The sequence below is a fragment of the Bombina bombina genome, chromosome 4, assembly GCF_027579735.1.
Source record: "Bombina bombina isolate aBomBom1 chromosome 4, aBomBom1.pri, whole genome shotgun sequence".
NCBI classification, from domain to species: Eukaryota; Metazoa; Chordata; class Amphibia; order Anura; family Bombinatoridae; genus Bombina; species Bombina bombina.
This window is the reverse complement of record NC_069502.1, coordinates 327,640,152-327,666,722: the sequence shown is the minus strand read 5'-3', so window position 1 is coordinate 327,666,722 and position 26,571 is coordinate 327,640,152. Positions and strand designations below refer to the sequence as shown.

The window sequence follows — 26,571 nt, the reverse complement described above, 5'->3', positions numbered from 1 at the left end:
CCCAAAACACAATACAACCCATTCTACTAGATCATTTTCCACTTTTTGGACATTCTAAAATGAGACTTCTGTTTACAAACTTGCAAGACATAAACATTGTTATCCTTACATACCTTTACTAATTTTTGCTTCTTCTGAAGTGGCTTTTAGTAGGAAAATCCTCCAGGCAGCCAGTCTGGAAATTAGGCACCTGCCCTTCTAAAAAAAAATTAAAAAAATATCCCACCCAAAATTACTTGTGGACTCCACAGCTTGGATATTAGTTTTTTTTCCCTATAATAAAATAATTAAAAAAAATTATACTGCCAAAAATAAAGAATTGGGGCCTATGTACAGTTATATAGTGATGTACATTTTTTATTCAGATCTAGAGGTTTAATTTCTCACAGTGCATCAGAGAATTTCACTGCAATGTTGCAAAATGCAGTGTAGATTTAGAAGTGGTAGAATTTCTAGAATGGTATTTCTGCATAAGAATGACATTGTTTTATTTTAATTTGTTTTATTGCATATTTTGAGCATTCCATGTAATAGATCATTTTCCACCAACAGATTTACCTATATGACTGCACAGAGGTCTCGCCATATTCTCTCCTTTTCTTTGGGGGAGATGTTTCTATACAGAAAGACAAAGATCAGGATACTATTGCTGTGGATGAATGGATTGTGTTTCAGTCACCTGCTAGGATTGCACATCTAGTAAAGGTAATACTGAGTATAAAGGTTTTCATTTATTGGTTGGGCACAACATAGGAAGTTAAAGGGACAGTAAAGTCAAAATAAAACTTTCATGGTTTAGATAGAGCATGCACTTTTAAACAAATGGCAATTTTAATTCTGTTACAAAATACTTTCTTCTTTTGGTATCCTTTGTTGAAGAGTAAACCTGGGTAGGCTCATATGGGTTCAGGAGTGTGCACGTGTCTTTAGTACTCTATGGCAGAAGTGTTTGCAACAATGTATAATATTGTAGCAAAACACTGCTGCTATAGACAGCTAAAGAAACAGGCATGTTTCTGAGGCCCTATGAACCTACCCAGGTTTACTCTTTAACATACAATACCAAGAAAACAAAGCAAATTAACTAGAAGTAAATTAAAAAGTTTTTTTAAAACTGCATGCTCTGACTCATGAGTTTAATTTTGACTTTACTGCCCCTTTAAGATAAACACTGGTGTGTTTTCCTTGTCTGCAAATTAACACATATTTTATTAATAAAGAGGCTGATCACAATCCTTTAGAAAAGTTTATCTAATGATTTTTCTACGAATTCATCATCTAAAGTCTGTTTTTTTTTGTAGATAAATCATTTGATAAGCTTTTCTAAAGGATTGTGATTGATGGTTTTAAAATATCTATTTTGTTTTCAGACCTTTTTTGTAATGCTCTGGATCATTTTCGATCCATAATTTGAATAAACAAAACAAACTTCCTTTAATGAATACATGTTCAAAACAATTGTTTCACAAATATTTTTTTTTTCTTTCTTCAAACATGTTAGACTCTAGTTAAATAAATAACCTGTCAAATCACTCTGCCAATCCGCCTCTTTATAATCCGTTTTCTTACAATTACTTCAGATTGAAATACATATGTGTGTCCCTATAAGTATACATTTAAAGGGATATGAAACCAAAATATTTTCTTTTGGGATTCAGACAGAGCATACAATGTTAAAAAAGTTCCTCATTTACTTCTATTAACAAATTTGCTTTGATCCCATGATCTGGAGCACTACATGGCGGGAAATAGTGCTGCCATCTAGTGCTCTTGCAAATGTATAAAATTAAATTTTATTTTCAACTTGAAGTTTTATTTTCATTTTCAACTCTCTCCTCTACCCACCTGCACCACCACTGACTGACTACTTTTTCAATAAAACACTTGCCATCCGAAGCAACATCCCAACACAAGCCTGTAATCTCCCAACTTTGCTCCCAGTCACCCCCTCTGCCACTCTCTGCACCCTCCTCCCAACCACTGAGAGTGAAGTGGGTTCCCTGTTGTCTTCCTCATACCTCACTACCTGCCCACTTCATTCCCTGCCTCCTTCAAACATGCAAATGTCACTGTCATCCTCAAAAAACCCTCCCTTGACCCTAACTCTCCTGCAAACTACCGCCCCATATCACTGCTCCCGCTAGCTGAAAAAATCCTTGAAAAACTAGTTTCTTTTACAAGATACGATGAGTCCATGGATTTCATCCTTACTTGTGGGATATCGCCTCCTGGTCAGCAGGAGGAGGCAAAGAGCACCACAGCAGAGCTGTATATATATATATATATATATAGCTCCTCCCTTCCCTCCCACTCCAGTCATTCTCTTTGCCTGTGTTAGTGATAGGAAGAGGTAAAGTGAGGTGTTAGTTTAGATTCTTCAATCAAGAGTTTATTATTTTTAAAATGGTGCCAAAGTGTACTATTTTACTATAGGGTGTAGCTGTATTCCTTGTCAGCCTCTAGAGTAGAGCTACAGGTGGTTTTAGAGCAGTGGGAACTGGTGGGGTTTTAGCCTCACTGCGCCTCCCATACTTGTGCTGCCCTTATGGATTATGGTCTTAGCATATAGTAACTAAGGCCCTTCTGTGTCCACAGAGCTGCTGGAGGGAGAAGACCTCTTGACACTGTGGGACGTTTTCATGCTGTTACTCAGCATTAAGGTAAGTGCAGACTTTATTTTTCTGAGTGCAAAAAATCTCAGATATGGCTGTACGTTTTTGTTCTGCTGGACAGATCATGGGCTCTCACAGGGCTCCTTGTCTACAGAGTGTGGGTTCTCTTAGGGTTAGGTAGCACCCACACTGATATGTTACTCTCCCTAAAGCTGCGTGTTACTTAAAGATGACACGCTTATAGGGCTCATGGTTATTGATGTGTATGCTTCAAGGGTTTTTTTTTTGCTGACACTGGGGATTTTATGTGCCTTTTTTTTATTGCCGGAGCCATCAAGTTCACATTCTAGGGCTCATTACTGTGTTTCCGATTGCGGAGACGTCACGACCGCGTGGGCTTCATTTACTTTCTTGCCCGGTCTGACAATATGGCCGTATCGTAGTTTTCTATGGGCTTAGATCACGCCCACGATAGGCGGGACTTCCTTGGCGCGCTGGGGCTGTAGTTATGCCGCGCAGCACTCACTTCCCGGAAGTCCCGGTTGATGTTACGTGCTGTTAGTGAAACGCTGCAACCGCATGGTTTAGAAGCAAGCGGTCTGCAGCGTCGTAGTGCTGATCCGGACCTGAGGCGGATTTCACTGTTGGTCGATCGAGGGGGCAGGTAGGCGCCTCAGCAGCTCTCTCCAGTGTTTTTCATGGGTGTCTGAAGTTTTTCAAAATTATTGCCTTTGCTAGTTAACAAGCATTTTCCCTACTTTCATTGTGTCGGTAAGTTCCATCCAGTGTATCTGGATACTGACAGTTAGTTTTTCTCTTTCAGTTAAAAATGTTTTTTATTTTAAAGAGACAAGTTGTTGTTTATATTTTTCTGTCAAATAATGGATTCAGATGTAATTCAAACTGTTCCATGTTCTATGTGTTTGAATTCCTCTGTGGAACCTCCTGTTCCTTTTTGCCCTTCATGTGTTCAGAGGGCTTTACACTATAAAGACCATATTTTCTTTCATGTAATTAACAAGAGTCCATGAGCTAGTGACGTATGGGATATACATTCCTACCAGGAGGGGCAAAGTTTCCCAAACCTTAAAATGCCTATAAATACACCCCTCACCACACCCACAAATCAGTTTTACAAACTTTGCCTCCAAGGGAGGTGGTGAAGTAAGTTTGTGCTAGATTCTACGTTGATATGCGCTCCGCAGCAAGTTGGAGCCCGGTTTTCCTCTCAGCGTGCAGGGAATGTCAGAGGGATGTGAAGAGAGTATTGCCTATTGAATGCAGTGATCTCCTTCTACGGGGTCTATTTCATAAGGTTCTCTGTTATCGGTCGTAGAGATTCATCTCTTACCTCCCTTTTCAGATCGACGATATACTCTTATATTTACCATTACCTCTACTGATTCTCGTTTCAGTACTGGTTTGGCTTTCTACAAACATGTAGATGAGTGTCCTGGGGTAAGTAAGTCTTATTTTCTGTGACACTCTAAGCTATGGTTGGGCACTTTATTTATAAAGTTCTAAATATATGTATTCAAACATTTATTTGCCTTGACTCAGAATGTTCAACTTTCCTTATTTTCAGACAGTCAGTTTCATATTTGGGTTTATGCATTGAATTATCATATTTTTCTTACCTCAAAAATTTGACTTTTTTCCCTGTGGGCTGTTAGGCTCGCGGGGGCTGAAAATGCTTCATTTTATTGCGTCATTCTTGGCGCGGACTTTTTTGGCGCAAAAATTATTTTCCGTTTCCGGCGTCATACGTGTCGCCGGAAGTTGCGTCATTTTTTGACGTTATTTTGCGCCAAAAATGTCGGCGTTCCGGATGTGGCGTCATTTTTGGCGCCAAAAGCATTTAGGCGCCAAATAATGTGGGCGTCTTATTTGGCGCTAAAAAATATGGGCGTCGCTTTTGTCTCCACATTATTTCAGTCTCATTTTTCATTTGCTTCTGGTTGCTAGAAGCTTGATATTTGGCATTCTTTCCCATTCCTGAAACTGTCTTATAAGGAATTTGATCTATTTTGCTTTATATGTTGTTTTTTCTCTTACATATTGCAAGATGTCTCACGTTGCATCTGAGCCAGAAGATACTACAGGAAAATCACTGCCTGCTGGATCTACCAAAGCTAAGTGTATCTGCTGTAAACTTTTGGTAGCTATTCCTCCAGCTGTTGTTTGTAATAATTGTCATGACAAACTTGTTAAAGCAGATAATATTTCCTTTAGTAATGTACCGTTGCCTGTTGCAGTTCCCTCAACATCTAAGGTGCAGAATGTTCCTGATAACATAAGAGATTTTGTTTCTGAATCCATAAAGAAGGCTTTGTCTGTTATTTCTCCTTCTAGTAAACGTAAAAAGTCTTTTAAATCTTCTCTCTCTACAGATGAATTTTTAAATGAACACCATCATTCTGATTCTTTGGACTCTTCTGGTTCAGAGGATTCTATCTCAGAGATTGATGCTGATAAATCTTCATATTTATTTAAGATGGAATTTATTCGCTCTTTACTTAAAGAAGTACTAATTGCTTTAGAAATAGAGGATTCTAGTCCTCTTGATACTAATTCTATACGTTTGGATAAGGTTTTTAAAGCTCCTGCGGTTATTCCAGAAGTTTTTCCTGTTCCTAATGCTATTTCTGCAGTAATTTCCAAAGAATGGGATAAATTGGGTAATTCATTTACTCCTTCTAAACGTTTTAAGCAATTATATCCTGTTCCGCCTGACAGGTTAGAATTTTGGGACAAAATCCCTAAAGTTGATGGGGCTATTTCTACCCTTGCTAAACGTACTACCATTCCTACGTCAGATGGTACCTCGTTTAAGGATCCTTTAGATAGAAAAATTGAATCTTTTCTAAGAAAAGCTTATCTGTGTTCAGGTAATCTTCTTAGACCTGCTATATCATTGGCTGATGTTGCTGCAGCTTCAACTTTTTGGTTGGAAACTCTAGCGCAACAAGTAACAAATCGTGATTCTCATGATATTATTATTCTTCTCCAGCATGCTAATAATTTTATCTGTGATGCCATTTTTGATATTATTAGAGTTGATGTTAGGTTTATGTCTCTGGCTATCTTAGCCAGAAGAGCTTTATGGCTTAAGACTAGGAATGCTGATATGGCTTCTAAATCAACTCTACTTTCCATTTCTTTCCAGGGAAACAAATTATTTGGTTCTCAGTTGGATTCTATTATTGGAACTCCGTGCAATTTTCAGAGCTCTTCAGTTTTGGCCTCTTCTGAAGAGAGAATCGTTCATTTGTTTTCAGACAGACAATGTCACAACTGTGGCATACATCAATCATCAATCAGTCCTCTGGCTATGAAAGAAGTATCTCGAATTTTGGTTTGGGCGGAATCCAGCTCCTGTCTAATCTCTGCGGTTCATATCCCAGGTGTAGACAATTGGGAAGCGGATTATCTCAGTCGCCAAACGTTGCATCCGGGCGAATGGTCTCTTCACCCAGAGGTATTTCTTCAGATTGTTCAAATGTGGGGGCTCCCAGAGATAGATCTGATGGCCTCTCATCTAAACAAGAAACTTCCCAGGTATCTGTCCAGATCCCGGGATCCTCAGGCGGAGGCAGTGGATGCATTATCACTTCCTTGGAAGTATCATCCTGCCTATATCTTTCCGCCTCTAGTTCTTCTTCCAAGAGTAATCTCCAAGATTCTGAGGGAATGCTCGTTTGTTCTGCTAATAGCTCCGGCATAGCCTCACAGGTTTTGGTATGCGGATCTTGTCCGGATGGCATCTTGCCAACCATGGACTCTTCCGTTAAGACCAGACCTTCTGTCGCAAGGTCCTTTTTTCCATCCGGATCTGAAATCCTTAAATTTAAAGGTATGGAGATTGAACGCTTGATTCTTGGTCAAAGAGGTTTCTCTGACTCCGTGATTAATACTATGTTACAGGCTCGTAAATCTGTATCTCGAGAGATATATTATAGAGTCTGGAAGACTTATATTTCTTGGTGTCTTTCTCATCATTTTTCTTGGCATTCTTTTAGAATACCGAGAATTTTACAGTTTCTTCAGGATGGTTTAGATAAGGGTTTGTCCGCAAGTTCTTTGAAAGGACAAATCTCCGCTCTTTCTGTTCTTTTTCATAGAAAAATTGCTATTCTTCCTGATATTTATTGTTTTGTACAAGCTTTGGTTCGTATAAAACCTGTCATTAAGTCAATTTCTCCTCCTTGGAGTTTGAATTTGGTTCTGGGAGCTCTTCAAGCTCCTCCGTTTGAACCTATGCATTCATTGGACATTAAATTACTTTCTTGGAAAGTTTTGTTCCTTTTGGCCATCTCTTCTGCTAGAAGAGTTTCTGAATTATCTGCTCTTTCTTGTGAGTCTCCTTTTCTGATTTTTCATCAGGATAAGGCGGTGTTGCGAACTTCTTTTGAATTTTTACCTAAAGTTGTGAATTCCAACAACATTAGTAGAGAAATTGTGGTTCCTTCATTATGTCCTAATCCTAAGAATTCTAAGGAGAAATCGTTGCATTCTTTAGATGTTGTTAGAGCTTTGAAATATTATGTTGAAGCTACGAAATCTTTCCGTAAGACTTCTAGTCTATTTGTTATCTTTTCCGGTTCTAGGAAAGGCCAGAAAGCTTCTGCCATTTCTTTGGCATCTTGGTTGAAATCTTTAATTCATCTTGCCTATGTTGAGTCGGGTAAAATTCCGCCTCAGAGAATTACAGCTCATTCTACTAGGTCAGTATCTACTTCCTGGGCGTTTAGGAATGAAGCTTCGGTTGACCAGATCTGCAAAGCAGCAACTTGGTCCTCTTTGCATACTTTTACTAAATTCTACCATTTTGATGTATTTTCTTCTTCTGAAGCAGTTTTTGGTAGAAAAGTTCTTCAGGCAGCGGTTTCAGTTTGAATCTTCTGCTTATGTTTTTCGTTAAACTTTATTTTGGGTGTGGATTATTTTCAGCAGGAATTGGCTGTCTTTATTTTATCCCTCCCTCTCTAGTGACTCTTGTGTGGAAAGATCCACATCTTGGGTAGTCATTATCCCATACGTCACTAGCTCATGGACTCTTGTTAATTACATGAAAGAAAACATAATTTATGTAAGAACTTACCTGATAAATTCATTTCTTTCATATTAACAAGAGTCCATGAGGCCCACCCTTTTTTGTGGTGGTTATGATTTTTTTGTATAAAGCACAATTATTCCAATTCCTTATTTTATATGCTTCGCACTTTTTTTCTTATCACCCCACTTCTTGGCTATTCGTTAAACTGATTTGTGGGTGTGGTGAGGGGTGTATTTATAGGCATTTTAAGGTTTGGGAAACTTTGCCCCTCCTGGTAGGAATGTATATCCCATACGTCACTAGCTCATGGACTCTTGTTAATATGAAAGAAATGAATTTATCAGGTAAGTTCTTACATAAATTATGTTTTTTTTGATACATCATTGCCTAAAGCGGATGCTTCTCAAGAGTCTACAGATGAGATGCAGAGGATGCCGCAGCTTTCTCCCCAAGAGTCACAGCCTTTAACTCACGCTCAAGCGGTGCCAGGTATTTTGCCAGTTCCTGCCGCATTTACATTAAAAGACATTGCTGCAGTGATGTCTTCTACTCTTTCTGATGCGTTATCTAATTTTCCAAATATATCGCACGGCAAGCCTTCAAGAAGAGACCATTGTGTGGTCAATTCAGCCTCTGATTCTCTGATGGCGATTGAGGACGTCCCCGCCCGCAGTGAACGGAATGGCACGGAGGTCCTGTCAGAGGGTGAACTCTCTGATTCTGGGAGCGCCTTGCCCATGACTGACTCTGAAGTATCTTTCAGGTTTAAGCTTGAACACCTTCGCCTATTACTAAGGGAGGTGTTGGTTACTCTGGATGATTGTGACTCAATAGTGGTCCCTCCAGAAAAATTGAGTAAGTTGGCCAAATATTTGGAAGTTCCTTCTTACTCTGATGTTTTTCCAGCTCCTAAGAGAACTTCGGAGATCCTTGCTAAAGAATGGGAGAGGCCAGGTATTCCATTCTCCCCTTCTCCTATTTTTAAGAAAATGTACCCTATAGCTGACGCTATTAGGGATTCTTGGCAGACGGTTCACAAGGTTGAGGGAGCCATATCTTCCCTGGCCAAACGGACTACTATCCCTATTGAGGATAGTTGTGCTTTTAAGGACCCCGTGGATAAGAAGTTGGAGGGTCTCCTTAAGAAGATGTATGTTCACCAGGGATTCCTTTTGCAACCGGCGGCCTGTATTGTTACAGTTACCACAGCGGCCGCTTATTGGTTCGATACTCTGGAAGAGTCTCTTAAGATGGAGACTCCTCTGGAAGAGATACAGGATCGGATTAAAGCTCTTAAGTTAGCTAATTTGTTTATTACGGATGCTACTCTGCAGATCACTAAATTGGCGGCTAAGAGTTCAGGCTTTGCCATCTTAGCACGCAGGGCTTTATGGTTGAAGTCTTGGTCTGCGGATGTGTCATCCAAGTCTAAGCTTTTGGCTATTCCTTGCAAGGGGAAGACCCTGTTCGGGCCTGACTTGAAGGAAATTATTTCTGACTTAACGGGAGGTAAGGGTCATCTCCTCCATCAGGATAAAAAGTCTAAACAGAGAGTGCGACAGAGTAATTTTTGTTCCTTTCGAAATTTCAAGGGAGTTCCCTCTTCTGCTAAACAGGAAGGGAATTATTCCCAAACCAAGTCGACTTGGAGACCCAACCCGTGTTGGAACAAAGGTAAACAATCCAAGAAACCAGCCGCTACTACCAAGTCAGCATGAATGGTCGGCCCCCGATCCGGGACCGGATCTAGTAGGGGGCAGACTTTCTCTCTTTGTCCAGGCTTGGATAAGAGATGTTCAGGATCCCTGGACACTAGAAATTGTGTCTCAGGGGTATCAGCTGGAGTTCAGAAATTCTCCCCACAGAGGAAGATTTCTTCTTTCTCGATTATCTGTAGACCAGATAAAGAGAGGCGTTCTTACGTTGTGTAGTAGACCTCTTTTCCATGGGAGTAATATGTCCCGTTCCTACACAGGAACAGGGACAGGGGTTTTATTCAAATCTGTTTGTAGTTCCCAATAAGGAGTGAACGTTCCGACCCCTTTTAGATCTCAAAAGTCTAAACAAGTTTCTCAAGGTTCCATCTTTCAAGATGGAAACTATTCGTACCATTCTTCCATTTATCCAGGAGTGTCAATTTATGACTACCGTGGATCTAAAGGATGCAAATCTTCATGTTCCTATCCACAAAGATCATCACAAGTTCCTCCGTTTTGCCTTTCTGGACATTTTCAGTTTGTGGCTCTTCCTTTCGGTCTGGCCACGGCGCCCAGAATTTTCACAAAGGTTCTGGGGTCTCTGCTGGCGCTTCTCAGGCCACGGGTCATTGCAGTGGCGCCTTATCTGGACGATATTCTGATCCAGGCGTCGTCTTATCAGCTAACAAAGTCTCATATCGACATTGTTCCGTCCTTTCTAAGGACTCACGGGTGGAAAGTAAATCTAGAAAAGAGTTTGTTGGTTCCACAGACCAGGGTTCCTTTCCTGGGAACTCTAATCGACTCTCTGTCCATGAAGATCTTTTTGACGGACGACAGAAAGTTAAAGATTCTGAATACCTGCCAAATCCTTCAGTCCAATCCTCGGCCATCAGTGGCTCAGTGCATGGAGGCAATTAGATTGATGGTAGCGGCAATGGACATCATTCCGTTTGCTCGTTTTCATCTCAGACCTCTACAAATGAGCATGCTCAGACAATGGAATGGAGATTATGCAAATTTGTCTCCTCAAATAGATCTAGATAAGGAGACAAGGGACTCTCTTCTATGGTGGTTGTCGCCGGATCATCTGTCCCAAGGGACATGCTTCCGCAGACACTCATGGGTGATAGTGACAACGGACGCCAGCCTGATAGGTTTGGGAGCAGTCTGGAACTCCCTGAGGGCTCAGGGTTTGTGGACTCGATCGGCGTCTCTAATTCCTATCAATATCCTGGAGTTGAGAGCAATATTCAATGCGCTTCAGGCTTGGCCTCAGTTGGCTTCGGCCAAATTCATCAGATTCCAGTCGGACAACATCACGACTGTAGCCTACATCAATCATCAGGGAGGAACAAGGAGTTCCATAGCAATGACAGAAGTAGCCAATATAATTCAGTGGGCAGAGGCTCTCTTGTTATCTGTCGGCAATCTACATCCCAGGAGTGGAAAGCTGGGAAGCGGATTTTCTGAGCAGACAGACTTTGTATCCGGGGGAATGGGAACTCCATCTGGAGGTATTTGCCAACCTGATTCTAAAGTGGGGCAGGCCGGAGTTGGATCTTATGGCATCTCATCAGAATGCCAAGCTTCCGAGATACAGGTCCAGGGATCCCCAGGCTGAGCTGATAGATGCCTTGGCAGTTCCTTGGTCTTTCAGCCTAGCTTATGTGTTCCGTCCATTTGCTCTCCTTCCCGGGTGATTGCTCAAGTCAAATAGGAGAGGGCATCAGTGATCCTAACCGCGCCTGCGTGGCCTCGCAGGACTTGGTATGCTGATCTGGTGGACATGTCATCTCAGCCACCTTGGAGGCTTCCGTTGCGGAAAGACCTTCTCATTCAGGGACCCTTCCATCATCCGAATCTAGTTTCTCTGCAGCTAACTTCTTGGAGATTGAACGCTTGATTTTATCTAAGCGAGGGTTCTCTGATTCGGTCATAGATACCTTGATTCAGGCAAGTAAGCCTGTTACTAGAAAGATTTACCATAAGATATGGCGTAAATGTCTTTATTGGTGCGAATCCAAGGGCTACTCATGGAGTAGGGTTAGGATTCCCAGGATTTTGTCTTTTCTCCAAGAAGGATTGGAGAAAGGATTGTCAGCAAGTTCCTTAAAGGGACAGATTTCTACTTTGTCTATTTTGCTACACAAGCGTCTAGCAGATGTTCCAGATGTTCAATCTTTTGTTAGGCTAGAATAAGGCCTGTGTTTAGACCAATTGCTCCTCCTTGGAGTTTGAATTTAGTTCTTAATGTTCTTCAAGGGGTTCCGTTTGAACCTATGCATTCCATAGATCTTAAGTTGTTATCTTGGAAGGTTTTATTTTTGGTTGCTATTTTTTCTGCTCGCAGAGTTTCTGAGCTTTCTGTATTACAATGTGATTCTCCTTATCTTATTTTCCATTCTGATAAGGTGGTGTTACGTACCAAACCTGGTTTTATTCCTAAGGTTGTTTCTAATAAAAAATATTAATCAGGAAATTGTTGTTCCTTCCTTGTGTCCTAACCCTTCTTCTAAGAAGGAGGGGCTGTTACATAATTTGGACGTGGTCCGTGCTTTAAAGTTTTACTTACAGGCCACTAAGGATTTTCGTCAATCGTCTTCCCTGTTAATTGTGTTTTCTGGGAAGCGTAGGGGTCAGAAGGCTACGGCTACCTCTCTTTCATTTTGGCTGAAGAGTATCATCCGGTTTGCATATGAGACTGCTGGACAGCAGCCTCCTGAACAAATTACGGCTCATTCTACTAGGGCTGTGGCTTCCTCATGGGCATTCAAAAATGATGCTTCTGTCGAACAGATTTCCAAAGCTGCAACTTGGTCTTCTTTTCACACTTTTTCCAAATTTTACAAATTCGATACTTTTGCCTCGTCTGAGGCTGTTTTTGGGAGGAAAGTTCTTCAAGCAGTGGTGCCTTCTGTTTAGGTTCCCTGTCTTTTCCCTCCCTTTTCATCCATGTACTATAGCTTTGGTATTGTATCCCACAAGTAAGGATGAAATCCGTGGACTCGTATCTTGTAAAAGAAAATTAAATTTATGCTTACCTGATAAATTTGTTTCTTTTACGATACGATGAGTCCACGGCCCACCCTGTTTTTTTTCTAAGACAGGTCTTTAATTTTGTTAAACTTCAGTCACCTCTGTACCTTGGCTTTTCCTTTCTCTTCCTAACTTCGGTCGAATGACTGGAGTGGGAGGGAAGGGAGTAGCTATATATACAGCTCTGCTGTGGTGCTCTTTGCCTCCTCCTGCTGACCAGGAGGCGATATCCCACAAGTAAGAATGAAATCCGTGGACTCATCGTATCTTGTAAAAGAAACAAATTTATCAGGTAAGCATAAATTTCATATTTCGATTGCCTAACCCACTTTCTGTCCTCCAACTCATTGCTCGACCCTCTGCAATCTGGTTTCCGTCCCCAACACTCAACTGACACTGCCCTCACCAAGCTTACTAACAATCTCCTTTCTGCTAAAAACAATGGCTACTACTCTCTACTCCATCTTACTTGACCTCTCTGCTGCCTTTGACACTGTTGACCATCCCCTCCTCCTAAGAACTCTCAGCTCTCTTGAGTTCTGTGACACTGTCCTCTCCTGGATTCACTCTTATCTCTCTAACAGAACCGTCTCTTCTGCTGGTGACTCCTCCTCTCTATTGCCTCTGTTGGAGTACCTCTGTCCCGGGTCCTCTACTCTTCTCTGTTTACACTTCTTCACTGGGTAAACTTATCAACAGCTATGACTTCAACTATCACTTCTATGCTGATGATACCCAGATTTACCTATCCACCCCTGCACTCTCTCCTTCTGTCAATTATCGCATCAGTGACTGCTTATCTAGCATTTCCTCCTGGATGGCCTCTCACCACCTAAAAATAAACATGTCCAAGACCGAACTACTTCTAATCCCCACCTCTAACTCTACTCCAGTTTCTAATTTTTCTATCACTGTTGGCGGCACCAATATCTCCCCATCACCTCAAGTCTCCTGCCTTGGAGTCACACTTGACTCAAACCTGTCCTTCATTCCCCACATCCAATTGCTCTCTTCATCCTGCTGCAACCACCTATGCAATATCTCCAAAATTTGTCAGTTTCTGAGCGCTGAAACTACTTAACAGCTAATCCACTCCCTGGTAATTTTGTGACTTGACTACTGTAATAACCTACTAACTGCCCTCCCTCTCTCCTTCCTCTCTCCCCTTCAATTTATCCTAAATGCCTCTGCCAGGCTAATCCACCTATCTTGACGCTCTTTTTCTGCTGCACCTCTCTGTTAATCCCTTCACTGGCTCCCCATTCACAGCAATTCACTTAGTCTCACCTACAAAGCCCTCACCAATGCTATCCCACACTACCTGTCCTCACTCATAAACAAATATACTCTAGCCCGCCCCCTAAGATCCAACAATGACCTGCTCCTTGCATCCTCTACCATCACCTCTTCCCATGCTAGACTACAAGACTTCTCTCGTGCAGCACCTACCCTCTGGAATGCGCTTCCTCAAGCTGTCAGACTTTCCCCTAACTTGTCCTCCTTTAAACGCTCTCTAAAGACCTTTTTGTTCAGGGAAGCTTATCACCCGACTCAGTAACAAATTTACTTACCTAGCAGTTGCCCTCATCTATCACCTCACTAATATCATTCTCACCTTTGCATTCCCCACCTCCTTTTTCCCATCCTCCTACCCATCTAGATTGTAAGTTCCCACGGTAATAGGGCCCTTTAATTTTCCCTGTATTTGTCTGTAAAATGTTTTCTTCCTTCCATAAGGCAGGGAGAGTCCACGACTTCATTCCTTACTGTTCGCAAATACAACACCTGGCCACTAGGAGGAGGCAAAGACACCCCAGCCAAAGGCTTCTTAAATATCCCTCCCACTTTCCCTATACCCCCAGTCATGCTTTGCTTTTCATCACTGTAGGAGGTTGCAGAGAAGTGTCAGAATATTTGGATAGTCCTGTAATGGGTATGTTACCTTCAAGAAAGGACTGGAGTTTTAAGTAATCATGTCATCTCTCACTTTTTTATTATTATTATAGGTTATTTGTAGAGCGCCAATAGATATTGCAGCGCTATAAACATAGGCGAATACAAGGAAACATTTATAGGGATCAGACGGGTAGAGGGCCCTGCCAAGAGTCGCACTGTTGTAGCCTGCTCTAAAGAAGGTGATCTACAAACAGCAATGCTCTTAGGCTTACATGCTAAGGGGATAGCAATGGAGGAGAGGAAAGGTTAGTGTAGGTTGTATGCAAAAAAAAAACTAGGGTAGAATCTTGTGGAGCGAGGCAGAGAGTTCTACAAGATGGGAGCTATTCTGGAGAAGTCCTGTAAGCGGGAGTGTGAGGAGATAACATCAGTGAGAGGTTTGATGAAAGTTAGAGTCTGGAGATGCAGGGAAAGTTTTTCTGCGAACCCATTCAGACTGCAGCCTAACAGCTCCCGGGCAATCAGTGTTGACGAGTTTCACTGCTTGCTGTTACACACTGAAGTCATGTCAGAGGCGTCACTGCAAGACTGTCACACTTGAGAGGCTGTGCCTGTTCCACAGCATGGAGGTAAGATTGTTTTATTTATACTCTTTTGCTAATACAGGGTCACAGTGTGGCTTCTTTATGCCTCAATAGCATCAAGGGTTAATATCTCCTTCAGGCTACTCTCCCTGAGAAACCTAAGATCCCTAAACTAGACAAGGTTTATGAAGACAGGAAGGTCCCTCTGACTTTTTCTGTGCCAGTTAAGATGGAGAACATTATTAGTAACGAATGGGAAAGAATAGGAACTTCTTTTTCCCCCTCGTCTACTTTTTAAAAAATGATTCCCGGGTCCTGACTCTCAATTAGACTTGTGGGGTTGCATCCCTAAGGTGGATGGCGCTATTTCTATGCTGGCTAAGCGTACTACTTATCCCTATAAAGGATAGTTCTTCTTTTAGAGAGCCTATGGATAAGAAAATGGAAACCTTTCTGAGGAAGATGTTTCAACATTCAGGGTTTTTATTTCAACCGGCAGCAGCTGTGGCCACGGTTGCTGGAGCGGCTACCTACTGGTGCGACACTCTGTCTGAGCTCATTGAGGTGGAGACTCCCCTCAAGCATTTTCAGGAGAGAATTAAGGCTCTGAGAATTGCTAACTCCTTTATCTGTGACGTGAATATGCAGATTATTTGTATAAATGCAAAGGCTTTTGGCTTTGCAGTCCTAGACCACCGGGCTCTCTGCTTGAAGTCTTGGTCTGCAGATATAACTTCTAAATCCAGACTCCTTTCTCTTCCTTTCAAGGGGAATATTTTATTTGGTCCAGGGCTGGATTAAATTATTTCTACGGTTACCGGAGGGAAAGGTGCCTTCCTACCGTAGGACAAGAAAAATAGGCCTAAGGGACGGCAATTGTCTAATTTTCGTTCTGATAAATCACAATGACAGCAATCCACCTCCAAGTCTGAGCAGCCCAAGAGTACTTGGATGCCGGCTCAGTCCTGGAATAAGTCCAAACAGACTAAGAAGCCTGCCGAGAACAAATCGGCATGAAGGGCGGCAACCGATCCGGGATCAGATTGAGAAGGGGGCAGACTGTCTCTTATTTTCAGATGCTTGGTTCCAGGATGTACAGGATCCTTGGGTCCTGGAGGTTGTATCTCAAGGATACAGGATAGGATTCAAGTCTCATCTGCCCTGGGGCAGATTCTGTCTCTCCAGTCTGTCTTCAAGACCACAAAAGAGGACTACCTTCTTAGTTTGTGTACGGGATCTCTCCTCTCTAGGAGTAATTGTCCTGGTACCTACAGCAGAAAGAGGTTTGGGGTTTTATTCAACACTTTACGTGGTTACAAAGAAGGATGGAACTTTTCGTCCAATTCTGGACCTAAAGTGCCTAAACAAGTTTCTGAGTGTTCCCTCTTTGAAGATGGAGACAATACGGTCAATCCTTCCTCTGGTTCAGGAAGGACAGTTTATGACCACAATAGACCCGTCTAGTGGAAAAACATTCGGAGTCCCTTCCCAATCTTCTTTGATCAAATTGGATAGAAGATAAACTTGGAAAAGAGTTCTCTAACTCCAAGTACAAGGGTGAATATTCTGGGGACAATAATAGACTCCATATCCATGAGAATATTCCTCACAGATCAGAGACATTGCAAGCAAACTTCTGCGTGTATTGCCCTCCAGGCCTCCTTGAGACCCTCAGTGGCTCAGTGTATGGAGATGATTGGACTCATGGTGTCCTGTATGGACATCATTCCTTTTACCAGATTCCATCTTAGACCCTTACAACTATGCATGCTAAGACAATGGAACAACGACCATTCAGATCTGTCTCAACAGATCGTGCTGGACAACCTGTTGAGAGACTCGCTCTCTTAGTGGCTCTGTCCAGATCATCTGTCAAAAGACACGTGCTTCTTGAGACCGTCCTGGGAGATTGTGACTTCGGACGCAAGCCTTTCTGGCTGGGGAGCCGTTTGGGGTTCCAAGAAGGCACAAGGTCTGTGGACTTGAAGGCTTGGCTCCTTCTGGGTTCGTCCCCGTTATCAGATTCCAATCAGACAATATAGCCTCGGTTGCCTGCATCAACCATCAGGGGCTGTACACTGTCAGTGATTCACATTCCGGGTGTGGACAACTGAGAAGCGGACGTCCTCAGCAGGCAATACTTTCACCCAGGGGAATGGTCTCTCCACCCGAGGTGTTTGCAGAGATATGCAGCGAGTGGGGGACACTGGAGATTTCATGGCATCCTGCCTCAATACCAAGCTACCCAGGTACGGGTCGAGGTCGAGGGATCCTCAGGCGGAAATGATAGATGTCCTGTCAGTACCATGGAGGTTAAGAAAAAATATATTTATTTTACAAGATACGGTGAGTCCACGGATTTCATCCTTACTTGTGGGATATTGCCTCCTGGTCAGCAGGAGAAGGCAAAGAGCTCCACAGCAGAGCTGCATAAATAGCTCCTCCCTTCCCTACCAACCCAGTCAATCTCTTTGCCTGTGTTAGTGAAAGGAAGAGGTAAAGTGAGGTGTTAGTTTAGATTCTTCAATCAAGAATTTTTTATTTTTAAATGGTGCCAAAGTGTACTATTTCTTCTACAACATAAGACAAGTCCACGGATTTCATCCTTACTTGTGGGATTTATCCTCCTGCTAACAGGAAGTGGCAAAGAACACCACAGCAGAGCTGTATATATAGCTCCTCCCTTCCCTCCACCTCCAGTCATTCTCTTTGCCTGTGTTAGTAATAGGAAGAGGTAAAGTGAGGTGTTAGTTTTAGATTCTTCAATCAAGAAGTTTTTTTATTTTAAAATGGTACCAGTGAGTACTATTTTCCTTAGGGAGAAATGGAGAAGAAGAAATTTTTCTGCCCTGAGGTTGATGATCTTAGCAGACGTTACTAAGATCCATTCTGGTTCCCAAAAGCTTCTGAAGGTAAAGCAAGAGAAATCTTCAGTGTGGAGAACGGTGTCATGCTACAAGTAGCATTGAGGTATGTTCAGTCTTTTAATTCTTAGGAGACTTGTTATATCAGAGCTAACTGACATTTTTCCCTGTAAGGGAAGGGGTAAGCAGTAGACCTATATGACTGAGGGTGTTACTGAAATCCCTGTGTGTTATGTGTATTGCTACAACATTTTTGTATAGCTATATTGGGGCTTGACACTGGGAGAGGCCGCTTGACTCTTATATATTTAATAGGGGTCAGTAGGGCTGCAGAAATATGTAATATGCTTTTTAGGGGTACAGAAACCACATGGCTTATTTTCAAACCGCTTCCCATGTGGTTAGGCAGACTGTAGATGCGACGTCCATGATGGACGGGGCCTATTTCGCGCACTCAGACGCGCAGTTTCTTCATTCTAAGAAGGCAGCAGGCACTTGCTCCGGTGAGACCTAAGGTTGAATATCAGTCACCGGATCGTTATTGAGTCAATCTTGTGTACCCAGGGGGCAGGTAGGTGCCACAGCTCTGCAGGGGCTGTTATCGTTTTTTTAAAGTTATTTTCTGAATAAAAGGCTGTTTCAAAAATGATTTAGCTGTTTATCAGGTGCTGCAATAATTTTTGGCAAATTTAAACTACACTGTGTAATTTTTTTTAGTGCTAAAAACTCGTTTTGGTGCAGTACAGTAAAATTGTTGCACTTTTATTATTTAAAGGCGCAGTACATTTTTTTCTAAGAATTCTTTGATTCTGAGTCTGATTAACATGTTTGACACTGAGGAAACTTATTGTTCTATGTGTTTAGAGGCCATTGTGGAACCCCCCTTACTTTGTGTACCTCTTGTACTGAAAGGGCCTTACAATGTAAAAAGCATATTTTATGTAAAGAAAGTGTGCCTAAGGATGAAGAAGAATATCACCAGCGCCAAAAATGCTACCAAACAAGCTCCTAGTTGCAAGATCTCTCAACCAGATCTCAAATATAAATCCGTAAATAGCTATATAGGAGCTCTTGCAAAACCCCTTAGTGGGGTTCCTAGCTAAAGTTGGGGTCAGCGGGATAACCAATAACAACTAAGTAATGATAAAGACTAAGTAATAATTAGGAGTGTATAGTATATAAAAAGTATTTATTCTAGATCCTAGACATATAGTATACGAATAAGAGATATAAAAACAATGTATAAGTAATTAAAGTCCTAACATGAATATCCTAAACATCCTCAACATAAATTGACAAATATCTTACAAACAGCTAAAAAAAGGAGATAAAATATAATGTGTGACCGGGAATCCTTCCGGGTCCCTCAGTAATATTAAAAACGTAGTATATGTCCTATGCAGACTTTAATATGCCATAGGATGTATATCAACTGAATGATAAAGTTAAAATACAGAGCCTTGTAAATGGTGGCCTGAATACAATACGGTGGTGCTGTGCGCAATACCTTAGACAGTGTCCTCAAAATCAACTAAGAGTGTCCTAAAAAACAACTGAATTGCGTAAAGATACAACTGAATTGCGTAAAAATACAACCAATCGGGGTTGCAAATGTGATACAAATACGAATATAATTATAAAAATGTAAAATTATAAAATTAGTGTTGATTAGTCCAAATATATGAAAAATAAGTCCAATTAGTCCAGTGATAAAAGTCCACAGTCAGTGCTTAATCCAAAAGATAATGTATTTGTATATCCAAAAATCAACAATGTAAAAATACAATGTAAAAATACGTGAGAACAGTGTTGCAAAAAAAAAACAACTGAAATATAATTTGCTAGTGAAAAAAAGGTGTACACCTAAAAAATGTGAATGTTATCTCAAAAAAGTTTGACTTGGACCTTATAATTCCGAAAATAAACTTAGAAAAAATAATAATAAGTAGTGATATTTCCAAATGATATCCCAAAAAAGAAAAAATATATATATCCTCAAATGTGATGCTTAAAAGATGTGATATTTAAACAATCTTCTTAGAATGTGATGCTTGTATAAATTCTTCTGTAAATGTTTCTAATCCAAGTGATATAATCCCATAAAATAAATTGTCTTCAGTATCTTATATAGGAAAAATAAACAAACATAGTGCAATACTGCTACTACAATTGAGCTAAAATATGTATTGAACTCACCCAACTTAAAACCTGAGCCGTATATCAGTAGTCTACGCGTTTCGATCCTTAGGGATCTTTCTCAAGACTGATAACGGCTAATAGATGTCCTACCTTAAATAGAATATTTCTTCCAATCAGTGGCTCTCAAAAGATCCGCGCCAAAAATACTGGCACCAAAACTATTCAAATGAAACCCGGATATGTAAAATAGAGTTTGTTCTATGCTCCGTATATAGTAATGTGTCTTCATATATATCAAGTCTTATTTAGCTGACAGCCCGCTCCCGAGTGAAATCTGCCGTTGACGAAGCGAAACCGGAAGTGATGTAGTAACATGTTACTTTACTTCCGGAGTTGCGCTTTCATTCTTTGGCGGTAGTCCTCTGTTCGGCACATTGTGCCGAAATACAAACATAGAGCGGCTGAGTGAACACAGGGCAGCTGTTAGACATATATGCTTCTCATTGTGAACACCAAATCACAATCCTAGTAATATTATACTCAGGAATAAGTAACACGTAAACAATATCTTAGTATAGTTATGTTAAACTTTTTTTATACCAAACAAGTTCAGGGGTTTTATAAATACCACAAACATTTCATTGTAACCTTTAGACACTATCTATGTAAAGGTATTGAATTCACATTTTAAAACCTGGGTCTCAGATACATATATATATGTCTAACAGCTGCCCTGTGTTCACTCAGCCGCTCTATGTTTGTATTTTGGCACAATGTGCCGAACAGAGGACTACCGCCAAGGAATGAAAGTGCAACTCCGGAAGTAAAGTAACATGTTACTACGTCACTTCCGGTTTCGCTTCGTCAACGGCAGATTTCACTCGGGAGCGGGCTGTCAGCTAAATAAGACTTGATATATACAAAGACACATTACTATATACGGAGCATAGAACAAACTCTATTTTACATATCCGTGTTTCATTTGAATAGTTTTGGCGCTAGTATTTTCGGTGCGGATTTTTTGAGAGCCACTGATTGGAAGAAATATTCTATTTAAGGTAGGACATCTATTAGCCGTTATCAGTCTTGAGAAAGATCCCTAAGGATCGAAACGTGTAGACTACTTATATACGGCTCAGGTTTTAAGTTTGGTGAGTTCAATACCTATTTTAGCTCAATTGTAGTAGCAGTATTGCACTATGTTTGTTTATTTTTCCTATATAGGATACTGAAGACAACTTATTTTATGGGATTATATCACTTGGATTAGAAACGCTTATAGAAGAACTTATACAAGCATCACATTCTAAGAAGATTGTTTAAATATCACATCTTTTAATCACCTTTTTTCACTAGCAAATTATATTTTCAATTGTTTTTTTTTTGTTTTTTTGCAACACTGTTCTCACGTATTTTTAAATTGTATTTTTACATTGTTGATTTTTTTTTTTTTGGATTTACAAATACACTATCTTTTGGATTAAGCACTGACTTTGGACTTTTATCACTGGACTAATTATAATTTTACATTTTTATATTTATATTCATATTTGTATCACATTTGCAACCCATATTGGTTGTATTTTTATGCAATTCAGTTGTATCTTTACGCAATTCAGTTGTTTTTTAGGACACTCTTAGTTGATTTTGAGGACACTGTCTAAGGTATTGCGCACAGCACCACCATATTGTATTCAGGCTACTATTTACAAGGCTCTGTATTTTAACTTTATCATTCAGTTGATATACATCCTATGGCATATTAAAGTCTGCATAGGACATATACTACGTTTTTAATATTACTGAGGGACCCGGAAGGATTCCCGGTCACACATTATACATTATATTTTATCTCCTTTTTTAGCCGTTTGTACAGTATTTGTCAATTTATGTTGAGGATGTTTAGGATATTCATGTTTAATTACTTATAGTATACGGATAAGAGATATAAAAACAATATATATGTCTAGGATCTAGAATAAATACTTTTTATATACTATACACTCCTAATTATTACTTAGTCTTTATCATTACTTAGTTGTTATTGGTTATCCCGCTGACCCCACCTTTAGCTAGGAACCCCACTAAGGGGTTTTGCAAGCGCTCCTACATATTTACTGTGCCTAAGGATGATTCTCAGTCTGAAGAGAATCAGGTTATGCCACCTAATTCTCCCCTAGTGTCACAACCTTTAACGCCCATCCAAACGACGCCGAGTTCCTCAACAGCGTCTACTTCTTTTACTTTACAGGATATGACTGCAGTTATGTCAACTACCCTTACAGAGGTATTATCTAAGTTGCCAGTGTTACAGGGTAAACGCAGTAGGACAGGAGTCAATGTAAATACTGAGTCCTCTGTTGCTTTGTTGGCTATTTCCGATGTACCCTCACAGGGATCTGAGCTGGGGGTCAGGGAACTTTTGTCTGAGGGAGAACTTTCGGAATCGGGAAGTGTGTTACCTCAGACAGATTCGGACATCATGTCCTTTAAATTTAAGCTGGAAAACATCCGCCTGTTGCTTAGGGAGGTTTTAGCGACTTTGGATGACTGTGACAGTATTATGGTACCACCAGAGAAATTGTGTAAAATGGACAAATATCTGGAAGTTCCAGCTTACACTGATGTTTTTCCGGTTCCCAAGAGAATCTCGGAGATTATAAAGAAGGAGTGGGACAGACCGGGTATACCGTTCTCTCCACCTCCTAATTTTAAGAAGATGTATCCCATATCAGACACCATTCGGGACTCTTGGCAATCTGTCCCTAAGGTGGAGGGAGCTATATCTACCCTGGCTATGCGTACAACTATTCCTATTGAGAACAGTTGTGCTTTCAAAGATCCCATGGATAAGAAATTAGAGGGTCTTCTAAAGAAATTATTTATTCATCAGGGTTTCCTTTTACAACCAACAGCCTGCATTGTTCCAGTTACTACTGCAGCGGCTTTCTGGTTTGATGCCTTAGAAGAGTTTCTTAAAGTTGAGACTCCTTTAGAGGATATTTTAGATAGAATTAGGGCGCTCAAGCTAGCTAATTCTTTTATCACAGATGCCGCCTTTCAAATTGCTAAGTTGGCGGCTAAAAATGCAGGATTTGCCTTTTTAGCGCGTAGAGCGTTATGGTTAAAATCGTGGTCTGCTGATGTGTCATCTAAGTCAAAGCTTTTGGCTATTCCTTTCAAGGACAAGACCCTTTTCGGGCCTGAGTTGAAGGAAATCATCTCTGACATTACGGGAGGTAAAGGTCACGCTCTACCTCAGGATAAGTCTGTTAAGATGAGGGGTAAACAAAGTAATTTTCGTTCCTTTCGGAACTTTAAAGGAGTACCCTCTTCTTCCTCCACAAAGCAGGAAGGGAATTTTGCTCAGGCCAAGTCCGTCTGGAGACCCAACCGGGCTTGGAACAAGGGTAAACAACCCAAGAAGCCCGCTGCTGCTATGAAGACAGCATGAAGGAAGGGGCAGCCCCCGATCCGGGACCGGATCTAGTAGGGGGCATACTTTTTTTCTTTGCTCAGGCTTGGGCAAGAGATGTTCAGGATCCCTGAGCACTGGAAATCGTGACCCACGGGTATCAACTAGAATTCAAAAATTTTCTCCCAAGAGGGAGATTTCTTCTTTCACGATTATCTGTAAACCAGATAAAAAGAGAGGCCTTCTTACGTTGTGTAAAAGATCTCTCTACTTATGGGAGTATTTTGTCCCGTTTCAAGACTAGAACAAGGACAGGGGTTTTACTCAAACCTTTTTTGTGGTTCCCAAAAAAGAGGGAACGGTCAGACCTATTTTAGATTTAAAGAGTCTAAACAAGTTTCTCAGAGTCCCATCTTTCAAGATGGAGACCATCCGAACAATTTTACCAATGATCCAGGAGGGTCAATATATGACTACCGTGGACTTGAAAGATGCATACCTTCATATTCCTATCCACAAGGATCATCATCAGTTCCTAAGGTTTGCCTTCCTGGACAAACATTTTCAGTTTGTGGCTCTTCCCTTCGGGTTGGCCACAGCACCCAGGATCTTCACAAAGGTTCTAGGATCCCTTCTGGCGGTTCTCAGGCTGCGGGGCATAGCAGTAGCGCCTTATCTGGACGATATTTTGATTCAGTCGTCAACTTATCATCTGACAAAGTCTCATACAGACACAGTGGTGTCCTTTCTGAGAACTCACGGGTGAAAGGTGAATCTAGAAAAGAGCTCACTAATTCCACAGACAAGGGTTCCCTTCTTGGGAACTCCGATAGATTCTATAGACATGAAGATATTTCTGACGGAGGTCAGAAAGTCAAAGATTCTAAATTCATACCGAGTCCTTCAGTCCAATCCTCAGCCATCACTGGCTCAGTGTATGGAGGTAATTGGATTAATGGTGGCGGCAATGGACATCGTTCCGTTTGCTCGGTTTCATCTCAGACTACTGCAACTGTGCATGCTCGGTCAGTGGAATGGGGACTATGCAAATTTATCTCCTCCGATAGATCTAGATCAGGAGACCAGAGATTCTCTTCTTTGGTGGTTGTCGCCGGATCATCTGTCCCAAGGGACGTGTTTCCGCAGACCCTCGTGGGTGATAGTGACAACGGTCGCCAGTCTACTAGGCTGGGGTGCAGTCTGGAATTCCCTGAAGGCTCAGGGTGTCTGGACTCAGGTGGAGTCTCTACTTCCAGTCAATATTCTGGAATTGAGAGCAATATTCAATGCGCTTCAGGCGTGGCCTCAGTTGGCTTCGGTCAAATTCCTCAGGTTCCAGTCGGACAACATCACGACTGTGGCTTACATCAATCATCAGGGAGGAACGAGGAGTTCCTTAGCGATGACAGAAGTATCCAAGATAATTTGATGGGCGGAGGCCCACTCTTGTTATCTGTCAGCAAGGAGTGGACAACTGGGAAGCGGACTTTTTAAGCCGACAGGCTTTTCATCCGGGGAGAGTGGGAACTTCATCCGGAGGTTTTTGCCTCACTGATTCTCCGATGGGACAGACCGGAATTGGATCTGATGGCATCTCGACAGAATGCCAAGCTCCCAAGATACGGATCCAGGTCGAGGGATCCTCAGGCCGAACTAGTAGATGCCTTGGCAGTGCCTTGGTCGTTCAACCTAGCTTATGTGTTTCCACCGTTTCCTATCCTTCCCCGGGTGATTGCTCGGATCAAACAGGAGAGGGCTTCGGTAATTCTAATAGCGCCTGCGTGGAAACTCCCAGTGAGACAGGACCTTCTCATTCAAGGTCCATTCCAACATCCAAATCTAATTTATCTGCAGCTGACTGCTTGGAGATTGAACGCTTAATTCTATCTAAGCGGGGATTCTCTGATGCGGTCAGCGATACTTTGATTCAGGCACGTAAGCCTGTCACTAGAAAGATCTATCATAAGATATGGCGTAAATATCTTTTTGGTGTGAATCCAAGGGTTACTCATGGAGTAAGGTTAGGATTCCCAAGATTCTGTCTTTTTTCCAAGAAGGATTGGAGAAAGGGTTATCGGCGAGTTCCTTAAAGGGACAGATCTCTGCTTTGTCAATTTTACTACACAAACGTTTGGCAGATGTTCCAGACGTTCAGTCTTTTTGTCAGGCTTTAACCAGAATTAAGCCTGTGTTTAAACCAATTGCTCCACCCTGGAGTCTGAATTTAGTTCTTAATGTTCTTCAAGGGGTTCCGTTTGAACCTATGCATTCCATAGATATTAATCTGTTATCTTGGAAAGTTTTGTTTTTGGTTGCTATTTCTTCTGCTCGTAGAGTTTCTGAGCTTTCAGCGTTACAATGTGATTCGCCTTATCTTATTTTCCATTCTGATAAGGTGGTTTTACGTACCAAACCTGGGTTTCTTCCTAAGGTTGTTTCTAATAAGAATATTAATCAGGAAATCGTTGTTCCTTCATTATGTCCTAATCCTTCTTCTAAGAAGGAGCGTAAATTGCATAACCTGGACGTGATCCGTGCTTTGAAGTTATACTTGCAGACGACTAAGGATTTCCGTCAATCGTCTTCATTATTCATTGTTTATTCTGGAAAACGTAGGGGTCAGAAAGCTGCGGCTACCTTTCTTTCTTTTTGGCTGAAGAGTATCATCCGCCTGGTGTATGAGACTGCTGGACAGCAGCCTCCTGAAAGAATTACGGCTCATTCTACTAGGGCTGTGACTTCCTCATGGGCATTTAAAAACGATGCCTCTGTCGAACAGATTTGCAAGGCTGCGACTTGGTCGTCTCTTCACACTTTTTCCACATTTTACAAATTTGATACTTTTGATGACTGGAGGTGAAGTGAAGGGAGGAGCTATATATATATATATATACAGCTCTGCTGTGGTGCTCTTTGCCACTTCCTGTTAGCAGGAGGATAAATCCCACAAGTAAGGATGAAATCCCTGGATTCGTCGTATCGTAGAAGAAATCAATTTATCAGGTAAGCATAAATGTACTTTTTACTATGGGGCAGCCTCTGGAGTTATAGCCTTTAAGGCTATGGGAACTGGTGGGGTTTTAGCCTCACTGTGCCTCCCATAATTGTGCTGAAATTTAACTAAGACCCTTCTGTCTTCACAGGACCTCAGGAGGAACAGTGGACCTCTTGACAATGTGAGATTCTCATGCTGTTCCTCATCATGGAGGTAAGTGCAGTCTTTTATTTCTGGGGCTCTGCAGCATATCTCAGAACTGACTGTACTCTGC

At 41.4% G+C, this 26,571-nt stretch overlaps 1 protein-coding gene across 1 annotated transcript in view; it reads left to right on the top strand.

Moving 5' to 3' along the window:
- Window positions 1–26,571, top strand: part of DHX36 (DEAH-box helicase 36) — a 195,585-nt gene that overhangs the window by 143,080 nt on the left and 25,934 nt on the right. The window contains exon 24 of the mRNA XM_053710066.1: window positions 553–705. Within this exon, the coding sequence (XP_053566041.1) occupies window positions 553–705 (153 nt within the window). The remainder of the gene's footprint in view (window positions 1–552; window positions 706–26,571) is intronic.